General features: G+C 39.6%; 1 protein-coding gene across 2 annotated transcripts in view; it reads right to left on the minus strand.

Annotated features, from left to right (window-relative positions):
• The window catches only part of TCERG1L (transcription elongation regulator 1 like), a 170841-nt gene extending 150465 nt beyond the window's left edge, over positions 1–20376 (minus strand). For both annotated transcript variants that reach the window (XM_077762897.1, XM_077762896.1), the window contains exon 1: positions 20230–20376. In XM_077762897.1, coding sequence (XP_077619023.1) covers positions 20230–20308 — 79 coding nt within the window. In that variant the 5' untranslated portion in view covers positions 20309–20376. The remainder of the gene's footprint in view (positions 1–20229) is intronic.
• Between the last annotated feature and the right edge of the window lie 424 nt (positions 20377–20800).

Genomic DNA, 20800 nt, shown 5'->3' on the forward strand with positions numbered 1-20800 from the left:
AGAAAGCATGAGTAGTCTTATGACAATTAAATACATTAAATCAGTTTAAAATCTTTTCACAAAGGAAAAACCGGGACCTTATATTTTGACAAGAAAGTCCTACAAATTGTTTTCTTGAAGTATCCCATTCTAATGTGAAACCCTTCCAGAGAATTAAAAAAGAGGATCCTCTTCTCAATTTATGCTGTGCAATCGATACAACTTCCACACTAAACCTGGTGAGCAGAAAAGAGGAAAAAGAAAGTACAGGAGTACAGATCAACCACCCTAAACAAAGGAATAGCGATAAAGCAGCACTCCCTATAAAAATGGCAATTTGTAATGAGGAACTTGGATTTACCCAAAAATGCACGTGATTTAACGTTAGAAATCTTTTTGTAACTTTCTTTCTTTCTTTCTTTCTTTCTTTCTTTCTTTCGAGAGCATGAGCAGGGGAGGGGTGGGCGGGGAGAGAATCCCAAGCAGGCTCCGCACTGTCAGCACAGAGCTGGATGCCAGAATGGATGCCACAAACTGAGATCACGACCTGAGCTGAAATCAAGTCAGACACTTAATTGACTGAGCCACACAGGCGCCCCAACATTATAAATCTTTTTAATAGCACATACTATAATAGCAAATTAAAAGAAGAAAAATATGCTTATCTTAATAGAAAAAGAAAAAAAATTGAAAAAATTTACTTCTAAGTTATGATAACAAGCAATAACCACTAGCAAACTAGGAACAGAAGGAACTTTCCTAAGCTCAATAATGGGTAATAATAAGACCCACACCATCCATCGTTGTGAATGGGCAAGATTAAAGGATCCTTTCAAAGTGAGGACTGCACAGGGTACCTACGAGCCTGACTACAGTAGTTATTGCACTGAAGGTCCTAGACAGCAAAGCTAAAAATAAAACTTCTAAAAGTAGACGTATAAAGCATGAGAATGGGGCGCCTGGGGGCTCAGTCAGTTAAGCATCCGACTCCAGCTCAGGTCAGGATCTCACGGTTTGTGGGTTCGAGCCCCGCGTCGGGCTCTGTGCTGACACCTCGGAGCCTGGAGCTGCTTCCGATTCTGTGTCTCCCTCTCTCTCTGCCCCTCCCCCACTCTTGCTCTGTCTCTGTCTCAAAAAAAATTAAAAAAAAAAAGCATGAGCATGGAAAGGAAGAAACAAGTCCTTTTCCTGATCATCGACACTTGTGTGTTTCCTGCAAAGCAGTCTCATGCCTTATAGAGCAAGGCAGAGACTGTGACAATTTGGGTTGAGAGGTCTTTAAGAAGTCTGGAGAGATAGGAAGAGATGACACTACATGCCTACAAAATACATACGCACGGTGACAACGTGGAGATCGTTTCCTCGGGTGCATTATAGTAAGTAAACTCTGACTCATCAGCTGGATTTTGAAAAAAAATTATTAAAGGTAACATTTGCTAATTTACTAATTTATTCCAACATGGAGAAATACATATTAAAATATTAAGTCAGAGTAGAATGCAAAACTGTGCTTATAAACATCACGTCTGACAATGTAGCAACATAGTAGCAGTGCTGGGAGACACTTCCTAGAGTCTTGGGTGACTTTTTCCCATCCCTCTACATCGTGGTAGGTTCCAAATTTTCCATACCTAACAAATATGGATAATTCTTAAATTGGGAAAAATGAAATGTGTTAAAATGAAAGGCAATCCATTTGTGCATAGAAACACTGCACACGCTTATTATCTTCTAAATATTCTAGAATGTCGGTTAAAATTGGTGCCTTAACTATTTTTATAAGATCATACACAGGGAAAGGTCACATTTAAATTCAAGTTGTTTGCAGAATGGGCATTGAGTAAATTTCCCTGAAATGCTGTCTCAACACCTTATTGAGCAGGCGTTCCATAAAATATCCTGACAAATAGATCTTTAAGGTCCTCACAGATACACTTGGTTGTTACCTTCCTGTGCTGCCCTGTCCCACACAGGGGACATTAGCCACATGAGGCGAGTGTCGGCGGGTCCGCACTGAGGTATGCTGTGCATGTGAAAGACATGCTAGACTTCAAAGGCAATTTAAAAAAAGAAGGTAAATATCTCATTAATATTTTTATACTGATTACATGTTGAAACGACAATGTTCTGGATATGTTGAGCTAAGTACAATGAATTATTAAAATTAATTTCACCTGTTTCATTATGCTTTTTAAAACATGACTACCAGAAAATTAAAAATCCTATATAAGATTCACATTACATTTCCAAAGGAGAATAGTGCTTTAGAAGAGGTACCAGCCTCAGGAAACTTTCCCTAAGAAGAAAGTAGGGAATAGCATATCTAATGTAGATTTTGAAGTCCACAGTCATGATGGAATTCTAACGGTTCCCTAGTTATTTTCTGAACGGGATCAGCACTAAGACAATGACTCGGGATCAAATCTGTAACTTGCAATTCTCATCTTTAAACAAACGGTTCCATTACTTTGTGGAATGCCACCCATAAATTCAAAGAGAAAAAGGTCCCAGGATGCAAACCCCTAGTTCTATAGAAGGATATGAGTTATGTTGGTTAATTGTTCCATTATCCAGGCAACCTCTCAGTTGTTGTTGATGTCTGAATACTTCACCACTGCTTCTAGGGACACGACCATGTTGATACACATGGAGCCTTGAGGACAGTCTAGACACAGAGAAAATATAAAGTGATCGCTCAACGATCTCCAAGAAGGCACCACCTCCACCCCGTCTGAGAAGAACATCTCGGCTGAGCAGCTGAGATGGCGCCTGCATCCACGATGCGATGGGGACATGGCCATTCATATCGATTACTAACGTTATAATAATAACGAACCTAAGAAATACTGTCCCCAAGATCACACAGCTAACAAGTGGCAGGGTCACCTTGAACTTAGGCCCTCTGCCATCTGTGATGCCGCTTCTCAAATGCAAACGTTTAAGCCACTTATTAGAAGATGACTTCAGACGTGTGTCTCTCACGTGCAAGTATTTTTCTGACTTTCTGCAGATGGCACAATTCACGGTGCTTCCTGGCACCCCCCCCACACACACACACACAGTTTTCTCGGGCACCAGAGGGAAGGATGAACACACTCGCTGGGTGCAGGGCAGGCTAAACTGGTCACCGCCAGCCTGGAGTCCCTCGAGGCCTTCCTGTTTTCTGGAAGAGTCAAACATATCTGCATCTTCTATTGAAACACCTGCTTCTCGGTCACAGAAAAGCAGCGCGTGTCCCCCAGCCCTCCAAGTAAAGCCGGGTGTCCAGGAAGATCTATATGGGTTTCCTCTCACCGCAGAAATCACCGGGCCCTGATGGCTAGTCTGAGAGCCGACATACAGGGGCTGTGACGTCATGGGTGTGCCTCCCTGTGAGCTGGGCTGAGTCCCGGGCGGCAGTGATTAGCTCTGTGCGCAGCCTGCTCCACCCCCCTTGCCCGTCCCTGACACCTGGGCATCCAGTCCTAGGGGCACGAATCACGCTGCCCAGCGCAGGTGAACCGTGGGGACACTGCCATCAGGAAGGCGGTGCCCGAGGTGGCCCCCGGGACCCACGGGGCTGTGTATCCAAGGAGGAACTGGGTTCTCCACCCATCTTGCATGACGAGACGGAGCCCCGCTCCTTCCCCGGGTGAGTTGGGGGCTGAAGGAGCACGGAGCACTGCCATGGCCAGGCCTTTTCTTTGTGGGGCAGACAGGCACAGCTCCGCTGTCTTCCTCCTTCCGGGGTCTGGCACGAGGCCCTAGAAACAGCTCGTATTCTCAAGTTCAGTGGCATGAAGGAAGCATTCCCATGTATTTGATGGCATGTTTCTGATTATGAAGTAATAGCTTCTCATTAAAAATGGAAAAGTTGGACGTCAAAGGTCCCCCTCATTCCGGCATCCAGAAATAAGTACTACCCTTTTGGTGTGTTTCTTCATCGCTTATCAGTGTGTGTGCCAGTGAGTGTGCGTGTGTGAACGGTGCTCTCAAATTGAACCGTCCTGTCCACACACTTCAGAACCTGCTTTTAAATTTTGCCAAAACAAACAAGGACATCTTCCAAATATGACTTTACTCATGGCTGAAAATCATTTCCTTTTTAACACATGTATCCTAACTCACTTGACCAACTGTCTAGTCATAGACATTTGAGATTTGATTTTTCTTCTTGGTATTATAAATAATGATGCACTGAATCATTGTACACACATATTTGCTCTTTCTTTAAGAAGTAGAATCACTGGGTAAAATTATATTAACTTTTTTAAGAGATCTGAAAGTCAGACTGCATGACCCATTACACACTAGATTTCCCAGCATTAAGAATGAGTGCACGTCCCAGTGCACTATTATGAACACTGAACAGAGCCAAGGTTTTTGAAAGTCTGTGCTAATTTAATAGGAATATTATATTTGGTGGTTTAAATTTGCATCCCTTGAATTACTTATGAGTAATCCACATACTGCATAATGATCATTTATAATTATTCTGTGAGTCATCTGTTTATGTCCGTCCATTTTTTATTATATTATAGAATACTGCCTCATATAACAATTCTTTTAACACTCATTGCATTCATCTATATGTAGATTAGTGTATCAGTACATTTTTTAAAACTGATGCAACTTGAGAATAATAAGTTAAATCCACCTTACAGATTTTTAAAAATACATATTTGTTCATCTCATGTGTATATTCCATGACCAACACTTTTAAAATGATTTTTTCAGCACGCCTGCGTGGCTCAGTCGGTTAAGCGTCCGACTCGGCTCAGGTCATGATCTCACGGTTCGTGGGTTCGAGCCCCGCATCAGGCTCTGTGCTGACAGCTAGTTCAGAGCCTGGAAACTGTTTCGGATTCTGTGTCTCCTTCTGTCTCTGACCCTCCCCTGCTCACGCTGTCTCTCTCTCAGAAATAAATAAAACATTTTAAAAAATGATTTTCTCACATTCCAAAAAAGTAGTATCATTAGCGTATCCATAAACTAATATGAGAAGAATTGATAGCCTTGCAATGTTCCAGTTTCCTATCCAAACACATAGGGGATCTCTCCAGTGAAAAATATCATTTTCAGTTTTCTTTGTTTATTTTTTAAATAGTTTATTGTCAAGTTGGTTTCCATATTCTTTGTTTGGATTCACGCACAGGTGAAGATTCTGATCTGCATCTGCCAAAGTCAGTGGCTGCATTTTCCATGTGCACTTCCTCATTTGTGCATTTCCTCACGGCAGCCTCTAAATAACTATTAATACATAGGAAACATATTGTCTTTTGTATATCTTTTATCAATCTGTTTTGCTGAATTATCTTTTAATTCTCAGTTTTTAAGCTGAAGGTCATGAGTTTTCAAAATATTAAAGTATATAAACCTCAAGCGGTATTTCATATTTGTGTTTCATTTCTTATTGCATTGGCTGGAACTTCCAGCCAACAGTCAAAGTAAAAGGTGAGCAGGGATCGATTATCACGGGAATAACAGTGATCGTTGCTGTGGGCTACGGCCGCTTTTAGATAAATATTACACATCGTGTTGAGAAATTACATTTTAGTTTTTAGTGTTCTCATTTTCTAAATGGCTGTTGAATTTTGTCAAACATACATCTTCCTAAGATGCCATGAAAGAATATTTTTTCTTATTAAACCTGCAGAGGTGACGCTGTTGCCCACACCTTTCTCATTATTGTACAATTTCCATGACCATGAAATGCGCTCCACTTAGTCCTGAAGGTCTCATTGGTACTAAATTGTTACATTTTCAATAATGCTTTTAGGGTTTTTACAGCCACCTTTCCAACTGAGATGTCTCCAAATAATGTATTTGCTTCTTTTTTTTCCTGTTTTTGAAAAACATTGGTAAAAAGGGGAGCCAACTTCATAATCTGTATCAGCATCTTACCATTTTCTACATTCTGAAAGGAACTCTGTGCCCAGAGAAGACCCGGCTGGAGTCTGGGAGGCTTTATGCGTGAGCCCCGCGGACGCCAGGCTGTAGAGACGTGGGCGGAGGGAGCCGTGAGGGTGGGTGTCTGAGCACCTGTCCTTGGGCTGTGACCCAGGCTGCCCCACCGTGATCCGACCTGGATAGCTTATGGAGTCCCAGAAAACAGCTCATCTCCTTATTTAAAAACTTACTATATCGAGCAGAAATGTTTCCACCTAATCTGTTTACTTTTCCCCCACTATGGGTGGGGCATGTTTTTTTAAATCAATTCATTTGTTTTCAAAACTAGGAATGTATGCCTTTATTTTTATCATGTACTTCCTCACATTTCCCCTATTTCTCTCTAACTTCCTACTGCCTTGACGGAAGGTGAACTGCTGCGGGGCCCTCCCGGCGGCAGGGCCGTCACGGGGGTTAGCGTGGCTGGCGCACCACGACCACCACCCACCACTTCCCACGTGCACAACGTGTTTGGTCACTGCATAAAGCGTTTATTTTTGTGGCACTGATTTCTGTTTTATTCATGGATTTTTGGTAGTCTCTTCACTTCCCGGATGCTGGGAGTCTCCTTACCGTCCACTTCAGCTTCCGAATCCCATGGGAGTGACAGGGAGGTGACGTGCACAGTCCCTCCTGTAACCCTTCGGTGTGCTTCCTGGTGTCATTTTCTCACTCTTTAATTTTTATTCTGAAAACTTTCTACAGCGATACTGTGGAGAACAGTGTGATGAACCCCAGGTCCCCAGGACCCCACAAGTGTCAGCTCGCGCTGGGCTTGCAACGCGCCCACAGTCACACCAGCCCAGTCCCCCCCAGCACCATGCCGAGATTTCAGTCTGGTCTGGATGGTGACATGTCCGCTTTCACACCCCAGCCCCAACCCGGATTCCGATCTGGTAAGCCCATGACCGGCTTCTGCGCCACCCACACGTTGCAATAGGTGTCTCTCAATTAGAAGGTTCTCTTTGTCTGACTTCATCTCAGGTCACGATCCTATGGTCTGTGGGTTTGAGCCCCACGTCGGGCTCTGTGCTGACAGCTCGGAGCCTGGAGCCTGTTTCAGATTCTGTGTCTCCCTCTCTCTCTCTCTGCCCCTCCCCTGCTCATGTTCTCTCTCTCTCTCTCTCAGAAATAAATTAAAAAAAATTTTTTTAATTTAAAAGTCCTTTCAAAACACAGCATTTAATGTTGATGAAGCACAGCGTATTGACACATCTTCGTGTATGGTTCAGGCTTTTGGTGCCCTATCGAAGCCATCTTTGCCTAATTCAAGGTTAAAACTTTTACTTTTATGTTTCCTTTCAGAAGTTCTAGGGGTTTGGCTTTTATAATCAAGTCTGTAATCTATTTTGAGTTAATTTTTGTATACAATACAAAGTGTTGGTGAGGGTTTGTTTGTTTATTTTAAAGATGAATGTTCAAATGTTCCTAAACCATTTATTGCAAAAAGCAAGTTTTCTGTATTGAATGCCTTTGCACCTTAGTCAGAAATAAGTTAACCATATGCATGTGTGCCTATTTCTGGAAGGTCTGCCACTACGTTCTATCGATCTTTCTTCCCATGCTTCTGCCAGTTAGGCACTTCTTCACTGATGCAGCTTGATCATGAGCTTTAAAATCCATTATGCACAATCCGTCCGAGCTGTTTTCCAAACTACTGTGGCCATCCTACTTCCTCCAGCGTCCCAGATGGACTCAGCTTGTCAGTGTCAAGGGCCCGGGATTTTGCCAGGATTACATGGAGTTTATAGATCAATTTGGAGAGAACAGATACCTTAACATTATTGAGTCTCCCGGCCCATTAATGCAAAGCATCTCTCCATTTATTAATGTCTTGGATTTCTCCAATCAACGTTTTGTAGTTTTCAGGGCATATATCTTAGTAGGTTAACCTGTATTTCATGTTTCTGGTGCTTTAATGACACTGATATTTTATTTTAATTTCCAATCGTTTATCCCCAGTAACATAGGAATACAACTGACCTTGTGTCCTGCAACTTGCTAACTTCACTTATGAGAACTAGTAGCTTTTGGTAGACTCTTTGAGACGGTCTATATGGCAATCATTTTGTCTGTATATTGTCTGCATTTTATCTATATGCTTTTCATGTTTTTAATTTTTGTATCATTGCTTTGGTTAGAACTTCTAGTAAAACTTTGCATAGGAGTAGGGAGAGCACAAATCCTGGTCTTGTTCTCCGTCTTAGAGAAAAAGCATGAGGAATCCACTAATATATTATAATATTACATAACACTATGTTATAAATGTACTATTAGCTCTGACTCTTTAAAAGACGTCCTTTCCTGGTTTGAGCAAGTTCCCTTTAATTCCTAGTTGACTTAGAGGTATTGTTATTGCTTTTATTTTCTTAATCTGAAGAGACGCTGAGTATGACAAATGTGTTTTCTGCATCTGTTGAAATGGTCAAATTGCTTTTCTTCTTTATCCTTTTGATAAAGTAAATAACATTGATTTGCTAATGTTGAACCGGCATTGATTTCCTAGAAAAAGCCCTGCTCGGTCATGATGTATTATCAGTTTTATATATTGCTAATACCATGTTGAAGATATTTGTATCTCTCTTTAGGAAGTATATTGGTCAGTAACTGTCTCTCTTTGCACTATTTGATTTCTGGATCAGTGGAATGCTGACCTCAAAGTGAACTATAAACATACATACATTTAATTAATTAACTAATTAATTAATTAAAATTGAGAAATGTTATTTCCGCTTTTATTTTCAAACAAGTTTACTTAAATTTATTATCATTGTCTTCAAATACTTCGTAGAACTAGACCGAAACTGTCTGGGGAGTGTTCTCTGCTGGAAAAACTGACATTATGAATTCAATATTTTTAATAGATACAGTGATACTTGTGTTTTTGACTTCTCAAGTGAGCGCTGGTAGCTTGTGACTCACAAATTTGCCTCCTTCATCTAAACTGTTGAGCTTCTCATCACGAAGTAGTTTATAATACTTTCCTGTTTCATTTTTATGTTAAGATCCATAGTGATATCCCTCTTCTGATTCCTGATGTCAACAATCTGTGTTGTCTCCCTTTTTCTTTTTCTATATAGCCAGTGGGGTTTCAGTTGAATTGACCATTCTATAAACAAACAAATAAATAAAGCCATTGGTTTCATTGATTTTCTTTATGTATTTTTCTGTTTCTAGTTTCTTTGATTTCTGCTTTTGTTAATATTATCTCCTTTCTACTTCTTTCTGGTTAATTAGCTCTCTCTCTTTTCAAGTTTCTTAAGGTAGAAGCTTTGATCATTGATTTCAGAACTTTCTTCTGGTTTTGTATTTTTCTCTTTTTGGTAAGAATATTTAAGATCGAGTCTTCTAGTGACTTCAAAGAGTATAAAGCGGTGTTGCTGATGATCATCACCAGGCTGTGCCTCAGATCCCCAGAAGGTATCTGTTTTCTAACTTCAAGTTTGTGCATCTTGACCAACATCTGCCCTGTCCCCACACTCCCTAGCCTGGTGACCACCAGTCTACTCTCTGTTTCTATGGGTTTGGCTTTTTTAGATTGCTCTGAGAGATAAAGTCACATAGTACTCATCTTTCTCTGTCTGACTTAGCACAACACCCTCAAGGTCCATCTGTGTTGTCACAAACAGCAGAATCTCTTTCTTCCTCATGGCTAAGTAACATCCCATTGAGCATATATCTCATGTCTTCTGTATCCTTTTTCCTTTATCTGTTAATCCATAGACAGACACTCAGATTGTTTCCATACCTTGACTACTGTGAATAATGCTGCAATCAACATGGAGTGCTGGGATCTCCTCAAGACTATGATTTCAATTCAATGAATAAATACCCAGAAGTGGGATTGCTGGATCATACGAAAGTTCTATTTTTTATTTTTGAGGAGAACCTCCATATTGTTTCCCATAGTGGCTGCACCAATTTACCTCCCCACCAACAGTGCAAAAGTATTTCCTTTTCTACCATAGAGCCACCAATATTTATTCCTTCTCTTTGCAATAGCAGCCACTCTGAGAGGTGTGAGGTGGTATCTCACTGTGGTTTTGATTTGCATTTCCCTGATGATGAGTGATGTTGAGCATCTTTTCATATGCCTGTTAGCCATCTGCATGTCCTCTTTGGAGAAATGTCTATTTAGTTCCTCTGCCCATTTTTTAACTGGATCATTTGCTGTTGTTGTTACTGAGTTGTAGGAGTTCTTTATATATTTTGGATATTAACCCCTTAACAGACACATGATCTTTTCCCCCCATTATGTAAGTTGCTCTTTCATTCCCTGGATTGTTTCTTTCCCCTCGCAGAAGCTTTTAAGTGTGATGTTGGCGCACGTTTTCATTTTTGGTCTTGTTGCTTGTGCTTTTGGTGTCAGAGCCAAAAACGTGATACCAAGAGAAACATCAAGGAGTTTTTTCTTTGTTTCCTTTTAGGAGTCTTACAGTTTAAGTCTTTCATTTTGGTGAGTGGTGTAAGATAGGGATCTAAATTTGCCTTTTTTTATTGGAGTATAGTTGACATACAACATTGTAATAGTTTCAGCTGAATGACATAGTAATTCAACACTTATATATTATGAAATTTCATTTTTCTGCCTGTGATTACCCAAGTTTCCCAGCACCACTTACAGAAGAGTCTATCCTTTCCTCATTGAATATTCTTGGCTCCCTTGTCAAATATTAATTGACCATATATGTAGAGGTTCATTTCTGGGCTCTCTACTCTGTTCCATTGGTCTGTGTGTCTACTTTTATGCCAATGCCATGCTGTTTGGATCACAGTAGCTTTGTATTATAGTTTGAAGTCAGGACATTTGATGTCTCTGGCTTTGTTTGTTTTTTTTTTTTCCTCGGGTTTGCTTTGGTTACTCAAGTTCTTTTGTGGGTTTTGTAAATATTTTAAGATTTTTCTCTATTTCTGTGAAAAATGCCATTGGAAGTTTGATAGAGATTGCACTGATTCTATATATAGCTTTTGGTAGTATGGACACTTTAACAATATGAATTATTCTAATCCATGAATACAGACAAATGTGTGTGTGTGTGTGTGTGTGTGTGTGTGTGTGTGTGTGTCTTCTGCAGTTTATTTTGTCAAAGTCCTATGGTTTCCATAGCACAGATCTTTCACTTCTTTGGTTAGTTTATTTCTAACTATTTTATGGGTTTTGATGCTATGTGAATAGGACTGTTTTATTTCTTTTTCAGATATTTTAGTGAAATAGAAAATAGATATAGTGAACTAGAAAGGCAACTGACTTCTGTATGTTGATTTGGTATCCTGCAACTTTACCGAACGTGATTAGTTCCAACAGATTTTTGGTTTACTCTTTGGGATTTTCTATATATAAGATTATATCAACTGCAAATAAAAACAATTGTACACCGTTCTTTCCATATAAGATGTTTTTTATTTCTTTCTTGGCCTGACTGCTCTAGCTAGGACTTCCAGTGTGATGTTGGAAAATAGCAGTGAAAATGAGCATCTCAGTCTCATTCCTGGTCTAGAGAAAAAGCTTTCAACCTTTCACTGCTGAGTATGGTGTGAGTTGGGGCTTGTCACATAGGCCTTAATTATGTTGAAGTATGTTCCTTCTATACCCAGTTTGTTGAGGGTTTTTATCATGAAAGGATGTCGTATTTTGTCAAATGCTTTTTCCGCATCTATTAAGAGGAATATACGATTTTTATATGTCAGTCATTTAATGTGATGCATCACATTTATTGCTTTGCAGATGTTGAACCATCCTTGCATCCCAGGGATGGATCACACATGGTCATGGCGTATGTTCCTTTTAATGCGTTGAATGCAATTTGTTAATATTTTGTTGAGAATTTCTTTTTTTAATGTTATAAATTTCTTTCCATACTCTGCTTTAGCTATGTCCCTCAAGAATTTCTAAAGTTGACTTTCATTTACATTCCATTCTAAATATTTTTAAATTTCCTCCATCATTTCCTCTTTCAGCTATACATCACCTGGAAGTTTTTCATTCAATTTCCAGATATTTGGAAATGTTTTGGACTTTTTTTTTCCTGCTGCTGATTTCTAAATTAATTATATTGTGGCAAGAGAACAAATTGTGTGTGTGTGTTTGTGTGTGTGTGTGTGTGTGTGTGTGTGTCTTTAATTATTTAAGATTTGTTGACTTGTTTTCTGGCTGAGATTTACATTGGTGAATCTTCCATGTGCATGCAAAAACGACTCGTGCTGTTCTTGTTAAGCAGAGTGCTCCATGAATGTCGGTTTGATCAAGATGGTAGATGGAACTGTGCAAAGTCTCTAAATCTGGACCGATGTTTTGCCTTCTTTCTCTGAATTCCTGAGAGATGAGTGCCAAGTCTCTAGCTGCTATCAGATGTACCTTGTTCAATCCATCCTTGTTTCATGTATGTTGAAGGTCTTTCACTGGATGCAGACACATTTCGAATTGTTATGCCTTCTTGGTATGCTTTTAAGTCTGTTTTCTTAGTTACATAAAGTCCCTTTGCCAACTCATAAACTTCCTGCTCTGAATTCCAATCTTCCTCATATCCCTGTAGGCACCCCAGCCTTCTCTTGATTGGTATCTGCATGTTGTATATTTCCTATAGTCTCACTTTTACCTACTTTGTATGTTTATTTTTAAAATGCCTTCCTTGTGCACATCACATATTTGAGGATGAATATTGCTTTTTAATTCAGGAGCTTGCACCTTTGTATTTAAATCTACCATCTTGCAGTTATTATTTTTTTAAATATTTGTTTCATCTGTACTTTGATCCTTTTCTTTCTATTTTTGCCTGCTTTTGTGTTATTTGTTATGATTCTAATTTTATCTCCACTATTATTTTATTGGTTACAACCTTTTAAATAATTTGGGCGTGCTCCCTTTGTGCTTCATAATATGTATTTACTTCGCCAGAGCTGGCCTTCAGCTCATAGGATAACCCTTGCTGGGGGGTGTAGTAGACTTAGAGTCCTACACCTTCAATTCTTCCCTTCCCTTCTTTGTGATCTTTGGCATATATTTTGATGTTATATATGCTGTCTACATATATTATATCACTCCCACTCATCCTTCACACAATTAGTTATCTTTTGGAGCAATTAAGAAAGAAAATATATGTTACCTTACTGTATTTTATCTCTAGAATTCTGTATTTCTTTTTGCACATGCTAGTTTCTCACTGCTATTATATTACTTCTGCTTGATAAGCTTCTTTATACTTCTCGAACTACAGGTTTACCGACAATGAATTCTCTTCGACTTTAGTTTGGGAAAATATTTATTTCACCTTGCTTTTGAGAACTGTTTTTGCTTGGTCAAAAGTTCTTGAGGAGAGATTTTTTTAACTTTATTTATTTATTTTAACAGAGAGAGAGCACGAGTAGGGGAAGTACAGAGAGGGAGAGAATTTCAAGCTGGCTCCATGCTGCCAGCACACAGCCCAAGTCAGGGCTTGAACTCACGAACCAGGAGATCAGGACCTGAGCTGAAGTCAGGAGTTGGATGTTTAACTGAGCCACCCAGGTGTCCCTTGAGGACAGATTTTTACTTTGGTCCTTTTCAAATGTCATTCTGTGCCTTCTGGCTTCTAGAGATTCTGAAAATAAAACTACACTTTTAATCTTTGTTTGTGTAATATGCCTTTTTTTCTTTATTTATCTTAATTTGCTTTTAATCTTTGAATCAGGAGTTTCAATGCAACTTGTCTAGTTTTCAGTCTAGGAGTTTGCTCAGTCTCATGGAGCCATGTTTTGATGATTTCCCTAATTTTCTTCATCACTCTTGGTCATTATTTCTTCAAATATTTTTTCTACCATGTTTTCGCTCCTACTCCTCAGAGTACATGTGTTAAGCCATTTGTTATAATGTCAGAGCTCTATCTTTACACTCGTTTTCTCTTTGTGTTACCATTTCAGTAATTTCTATTGATGTGCCTATACATTCATTCATTCTTTCCTTAGATGTAATCATGTCTAGTCATGAACCTACCAAAGTAGTCTTCATTTCTTATAACATGCTTCTTTTCCCTAGTATTTCAGGTTGGTTGTCTTTTTTTTTTTTAATTTTCCACATCTGTGATGAAATTCTCTATCTGTTCATGCTCTCCTTTTCCATTCACTCATGAAGATATTAATCACAGCAATTCAAAGTCCCTGTTTGAAAGTTCCAACCTCTGCAGCATCTGAGGGCCTGGCCCTGTTGTTTGCTTTATCTCTTGATAATGGTTTACCACCTCCTGCTTTGTTTGTGTCTTTTGTAACATTTTAATTGAGTGGCACACATCATGAATAGAACAATAGAGAGTGAGGTGAATAGGTTTTACTCCTAGAGGTGGGCACTCCCTCTCTTCTGTGACTGCTGGTGAATGAGGGATGTCAGCGTGGGTGGGACTTGACCTGGATTTGGATTTTGTGGCTGCAGTCGCCTTCAGTGCCCCATAGGCATCAAAACCCTTTATTAATGCCTTTTGCTGAGGATGAGCTCTGGGGTATCTGCCAGACTTTCTTATATCTGTGCTTTCTCTCAATTTCCAGCCATCTTCATACTCCTGCCCCAAGGAAGAAGGGCCACTCTCCAGGGCGCACTCTGCAGCACTGGCTGCAGCTCTCGCTCATCTGTGCTAGGCTGGGCAGGAGCGCTGGTCCCGTCACAGGCTCAGATAACGTTATCTGGGCTTCTAGTGGGCTTCTGTTTCTGATTCTTTTAACAAAGTTGAGGGATTTTGAAAGAGTTTGTACTCATGCTTCTCACGTGTACTCTCCCTAGTTATACCAGCACAATTTGAGGTAGTCTGTTCAGATTGTTATTATGATAATAATTCCTTCTCTATGAAGAATATTGCTTAGAATTTTTCAATCATTCCTGTACCCAAATTAACAAGTATTCTATACAATTGACAGATGGTTGATAATTATAGATATTTTGAAGCCTGACTAATCCCACTCTTAGTTCTTGCTTTAGACTAATTTCTCAATCGATGGAGGATATTAAAGAGAGACTATAAATCTTTATGATAAAATTTTTTTCCAAATTTCTCACATTCTATAAAAGAATTCTAAAGTGATAATATTGTCACGATTTGGAAATTAGAGGAAACAGAGGATCACATTTGCTTTTCAAAACCTTGAGAAATTGATTGAGAAAAGAGGATCAGTATTAACATATTCCAAATAACCATATAAAACAAACGCAAACAAAGTCAAAACACAAATGGCATAGCAAAAGAGTAAAAGCAGATTCAAACAAAGGAATTAGAGAACAAGCTGATGGTTAGCAGAGAGGAAGAGGGTAGGAGATGGGTGAAATGGGTAATGGGGACTTAAGGGCACTTGTCCTGATGAGCACCGGGTGGTGCACGGAGGTGTCGGATCACTACCACGTACACCTGAAACTAATATCAGTCAACACTGTGTGTTAACTAACTAAAATTAAAATAAAAACGTAAAAAATTATAAAACAAAGGAATTACAAAACACCATTAAAAACAGGACCTAATAATATGGCAGAAGGAATATAAAAATGGAAAATCAAATATAAATATGCTAAGCCACATCTTTAAAAGGCAAAGGCAGAGGCTGTGCCTATAAATAATTAACCTGAGCTTAAAACAAAAGACGAGGCAACACTGATAGTGCCGTGGAATCGCTGGCGAGGTAGATGGGAGCAGTGTTCACTTCAGACAAGATAGAGCCCGAGGTGAAAACTTTGCTGTGACAAAGCTGATCGCTGCTGATTTGAGAGCATCTTTTCCTTGCTTATGCATATGCACGACTTTCCTGTAGGTCATGCATTTCTTTAATCACAAACTTTCTGCTCATACTTCTCTAAAGCTTCCCCAACAACGAATCACATCCAATACTGTAGAGTGATGTGAAGCTGTGTCTACTTCTGTGTTACGCAGTGCCTGTCCCATTCATAAAATTTATCAGGAAATAGCGAGAAAGAGATCCGTCCCGGCCACATGCAATCCTTCTGTTGCACTCTGTTTCCTATGGAGATCAAATAAAAATAGGTGTGTTGTTTGCTTTCTATTTTACATATCACTTTCTGTCATTAGGTTGTCCCAGATATGGATGCTTGGGGCTTTTCCTGTATTGTCTTCCATCATTCCATCCAGAATTGGTTCGTCTCTTTATTGATTTTAATGGCCAAGGTTCAAAGCTTCCTTGTATTCTTTTCTCATGTCTTCAAACTATCTGTCCCCATAACTCTGCCCCTTGGCCAGCTCCCTTTCAATCTCATCTTTCACTGCTCTTCCATAAAACTTTTTTTGTTTTTCCTACTAAGGTAAAGGAAAAGTTGATTCACCCAACATATTTAGAAGTTCCTGTGTGAGAACCTTTTCCTAGGTTTGTTTCTCTTCCTCACCTGTTGACTAAATGCATCTGATATGAAGCAGAATAGTTTTGAGTTCCCCATCTCCACTTCCATTTTCACTCCCTCTCTCTCTCCCTGGTCATCTCTGAATGATGAGTTGCTGGGGTTTTCCCAGAGGGAGGTTGGTAGAGTCAGTCTCTTTGATCTTAAAGCTGCGGAGTCATGTTATCCAGACAAGCCTTGGACAAATCTCCGCATTCCAGCAAGCTATTACTTCACACATCTTTACTGGACAGAGGCTGAATTAATTATCTTCTCCTCCGACTGCTTGATACTCCGAATTGAAGTGATTTTACTTCTGAACAGTTTGAGGGACGCTGCACCTCTCATTTCCACAAGCAGAGTGCAGAGACTCCTTAGTGAGCGTTCTTTCTACACCGGCCCTGACTCCACTTCTGCTTGCTATTACCGTAAGATGCGAAGTAAACCTATTTCCCAGGGCAGAAGATGGGCTCATGGCGCTGCGTGGGAGAAGGGGGTGTCCACGGAGGAGAGAAAGCCGAGAGGCTGTCCGAAGAGCGAGACGCTGCTGGAGGGGGAGGGAGGCCGAGCTGGTGGCAAGCCGCCTCTGCTCCCCAGCGGTCGTGCCCTGGATCACTTTCTGATGTCTGGGAATGAGTGAGTCCTGGCTCATTTCTCAACTCACCCCATTCATACTTTAATTACGGATAATTCCTTAAAAAGCTGCTAAATTATTCATTAGAGACTTAAGTTTCTAGTACAGCTGTAACTTTGCATATTTTTTTAAATGCTTGGATTTACTTTTCAATGAGAAAACTCTCTGTCTTCTCTGTGTCTGTTCTGCTTCATGTGCTGAAGGGACCATGGGGCCTGAGCCAAGGAAGGATGGAAAATTCCGCAGCGCTCTGTAAAGCGTGCTGGGCTTACTCACACGCCGGTTCCAGAGGGATAACGGGGCCGCTTACGTCCCCCTCCCTGCTCCCCACCTGCGTCTGTGGTGGAGGCACATTCAGCTACTGTGATGACTGGATACAACGTTTGTCACGTGTTTGTGTCCAGGGACATTCTACTCCCTTTGTTTGGAATCCAATCCCCTCTTCCTGCCCTGTCCAAGTTCTGCTACTTCTTGGGCGTGTGTTTCCCGTGGCATCGCCCCCCTGGGGGGGGTCCTTCCTGATGACCCCCCCCGCTAAGAGCGCCCCAAAGGTCTGCAGCGAGCATACATGGTCCATGCGGTGAAACTTAATCTACTGACTTGCGTATCCCCACTGGAGCATGACCTCCTTCATGGAGCCTCCCGCGGCCGGCCCGGCTCCTGCATCACACCTGCGGGGGCAGGGGATGCACAATGGCAGCCTACTTAACGAAGAAAGGCAGGAAGATGATATTAACTACCAGCTTCCATGATTAAAAGTGGCCACTGGTCTTGTTTCAGAGTCGCACATCATGGCAGATCACCGCTATTATTGTCAAGATGAGTGAGACTAGTAAACGTCAAAATAAAGTTATGTCCTTTGTCATATTTACTGGACTTCTGAAGACTGACCCAAATTCAAAGTTCTGCTAACATTCCATGAAACCCTGCTTCTGTGCCGTTAATTCTTAACCGACAGTATATTGGGGGCGGCGCAATATTAATATGAGTCTCAGGGGTCACCCACGCCGACATCTCTACCTGTTTCAATCCCTAATTCCGTCCAACAGACAACATGCTCAACAGAGCTGCATCCTGGCGCCACGTCACATGAGCTCACGCTGCGCCCTGACGTTGCACCACATACAACGCGACACTGCATACAAATCACTACCTCAAAAACAGTTACACAAAAATTGCTATCCATCCAAGAAAGGAAAATGAGCTTCACTCAGCAGACCTGTTTAAAATGAGGGAGACTGACTCATTCTTCTGGTTCTTCTGGAATTCTAATATTGCTTTTTTGATTAATTGAAAAGAGGTCAATAAAATAGATCTGAGATGGGAGGCCATTTACTTATGAATATAACGATCCATAACAAAACTGATCAATTTAAAATATCAATTATATAACATATTTATAGATGACACACTAATATAAAATATGTAATTTTATATTTAAATATATAACTATAATGAATTAAATATATTTAAATGTATCCATTTATAACAGGATATAAAATTTAATAGCAATTTTAATAATTACTTTTAATTATATATCTAAAAATTGGCATGGAAAATGTTTCAATAAAGTTTTCTTTCTTATTAATTTTGGTGACCCTGNCCTCTCTTCTGTTAAGCAGTTAGTAACATATAAACAAAGCTCTTGTGCTCTTTGGACACAAGATATTCAATACATACTTTCCAGAATAGTAATCCCTAAAAATTCTGAAATTTATCAAAATATCAAGGTTTTCACCAAGAGTTCAGAAACTCCTATCTCAAAACACATGCATTTAACTGTTACAAAATTACCACTGAGGGTAGGCAAATATTTCCCCAAAAGATAGTAAAACTGTAAGTGCTCTATTTTTATGGTTTATAAATAAAAAAAAAGCAGGGAAAAATAAAAGCAGAGATTTGACAGATGGTAGACTAGGTCAGAACGGTTATTCTATTATCCACCATGTTAGTATGAAATATTATTTTCTTTTGTCCTTTAAGATAGATTAGTCAAAAGTCAAAGGTAAAACTAACATAAATATGCTTGGAATAAAGTATGAGATGTTTCCCAAATAATAAATGATCTCCATATGAAAGAAAAGCTATAAGTTGCCACGGCTTCTTCAACTAGATGTTTCACATGTTCATTGCAGGGTTTCCCAAGAAGAGGATTAGGTAACACTAAAAAAATGACTCTCTCACAGTCAAGGATGGCACTCAAGCTGGTTAAAGTCACAGAATCTTTATATATGATGCGCTATCTGATCATCTTTTATGGTCATTAAAGAGGAAACAGAATCATCTCAGTGTAAGGTGTTTATAAATGTATGTATGAAACTCATTCAGATTTTAATAACTCAGTAATGCATAATTACAAGGACTGAAGGCAGGATTCAGTCAAGAATCATTAAAACCTGTGAAAAACACTAACAGTTGAGTTGTTCTTCCTTACTTTTGACTAAACAAGATCTATAGCAAATTAGAACATATAAGGTAGGCAAAGAGAGAAGAAAATAAATACGTCTCTTGAACCAGCACTGCCATATCCACAGGAACAGGTCCTTATTACTAAATTTTAGAGACACATATTGAGAGAAACTTGGTAGGTAGGAAATTACAGGTAGAAATATAATTCTGAAGTCATAAAATATTCCATAATGGAAGACGTTGCAAGATAATCTCAGCATGGACAACATTTGCTTTTATAATATGATCTATGTTAAGGTGATTTTAAAAATCAATTTAAAAATTCATAAGATGATTTTACTCTCCTGTTGCTATATAGCGTTATTATACAATCTTTCATCCAGAGATTATTCTATGAGAGTCTATTCCAGCACAAACGTTCTTTCAGGTCACTAGACTCCAAAGACAGAACAAAATCCATCTTCCAAACAGTATATTTGTACAGGCCATTCCCAACATGACCCCCAATGTGCAGGCAAAATTCAACCACATCTTGCACACGCTTCTGCCCCACAGACCAGGGAGCTTTGCTACATGCACCTCACCTAACACAGGCAACGTATGTTTAATGAGTTCAACTCATGCTCCTGTTAAGAGCTATTCACAGAAGATTTGGTCTTATTCTAAAAATTGAGCACCAAAAAATATGATTCTGTGCAAATCCCTTCTACCATATCTTCACCTTAAAAACAGGTTTCATAGTTTAAAAATGCAGTGAATAAGCTATCTAACACTCAATTTCTTTATAAAAAGGAATCATGCTCATGAAAAAAATTATAACTTGAAATAACCATTTCATTAAAATGACAAATAGTTTTCATACCTAAAGTTAACATGACTAAAGCAAACATATATATATTATAATATATATGTATATATATCTGGGGCACCGGGCACCAACCTGGTATCGGCTGAGGTGCTAGCACCAGTGTGGGGAGAGGCCTGGAGGCAGGAGCTGGTCTGGACAGAGACATCGCCATTTGATTTGCCAACAAATGAGGCTTTTCATGCCCATGGAACAACCTTGATTCCTCAGGATAGATCCATGTTGAGTCCAGAGCAAAGGAATTATTAAAAAAGATCTGTCCAAAAATAAAGCAAGCAAACATTTAAGACAAGACACATGGTAAAAGCTAAACACTGCTATAAAATATTTCTCATTCTTACATTGATCAAAAATTGGAGATTCCATAAGTGTGAACCCTGTAAAAGCATCATGCTAAAACTTAAAGGTCCATGAGGCTCTGATACCAGTCACCTCCTGGATAAAGTCTTCTGGGCTGGTCTTCAGCTATTGACTTGGCTCATTCAGACTAGCAGCCAGTTTACAGATTGAAGAATCCGCCCAGTGAGGTAAACAGTCCGTCAAAGAGCAAGTCATCATATTACTTGCATTTAGGTTTCAAGTAAACACAGTGTGGCCATTAAGTTTGGATCCAAAAGCCAAGATAGATCACCAGAAATATGGACAC

Source organism: Crocuta crocuta, unplaced genomic scaffold, assembly GCF_008692635.1.
Source record: "Crocuta crocuta isolate KB4526 unplaced genomic scaffold, BGI_CrCroc_1.0 scaffold466, whole genome shotgun sequence".
Lineage (NCBI taxonomy): Eukaryota > Metazoa > Chordata > Mammalia > Carnivora > Hyaenidae > Crocuta > Crocuta crocuta.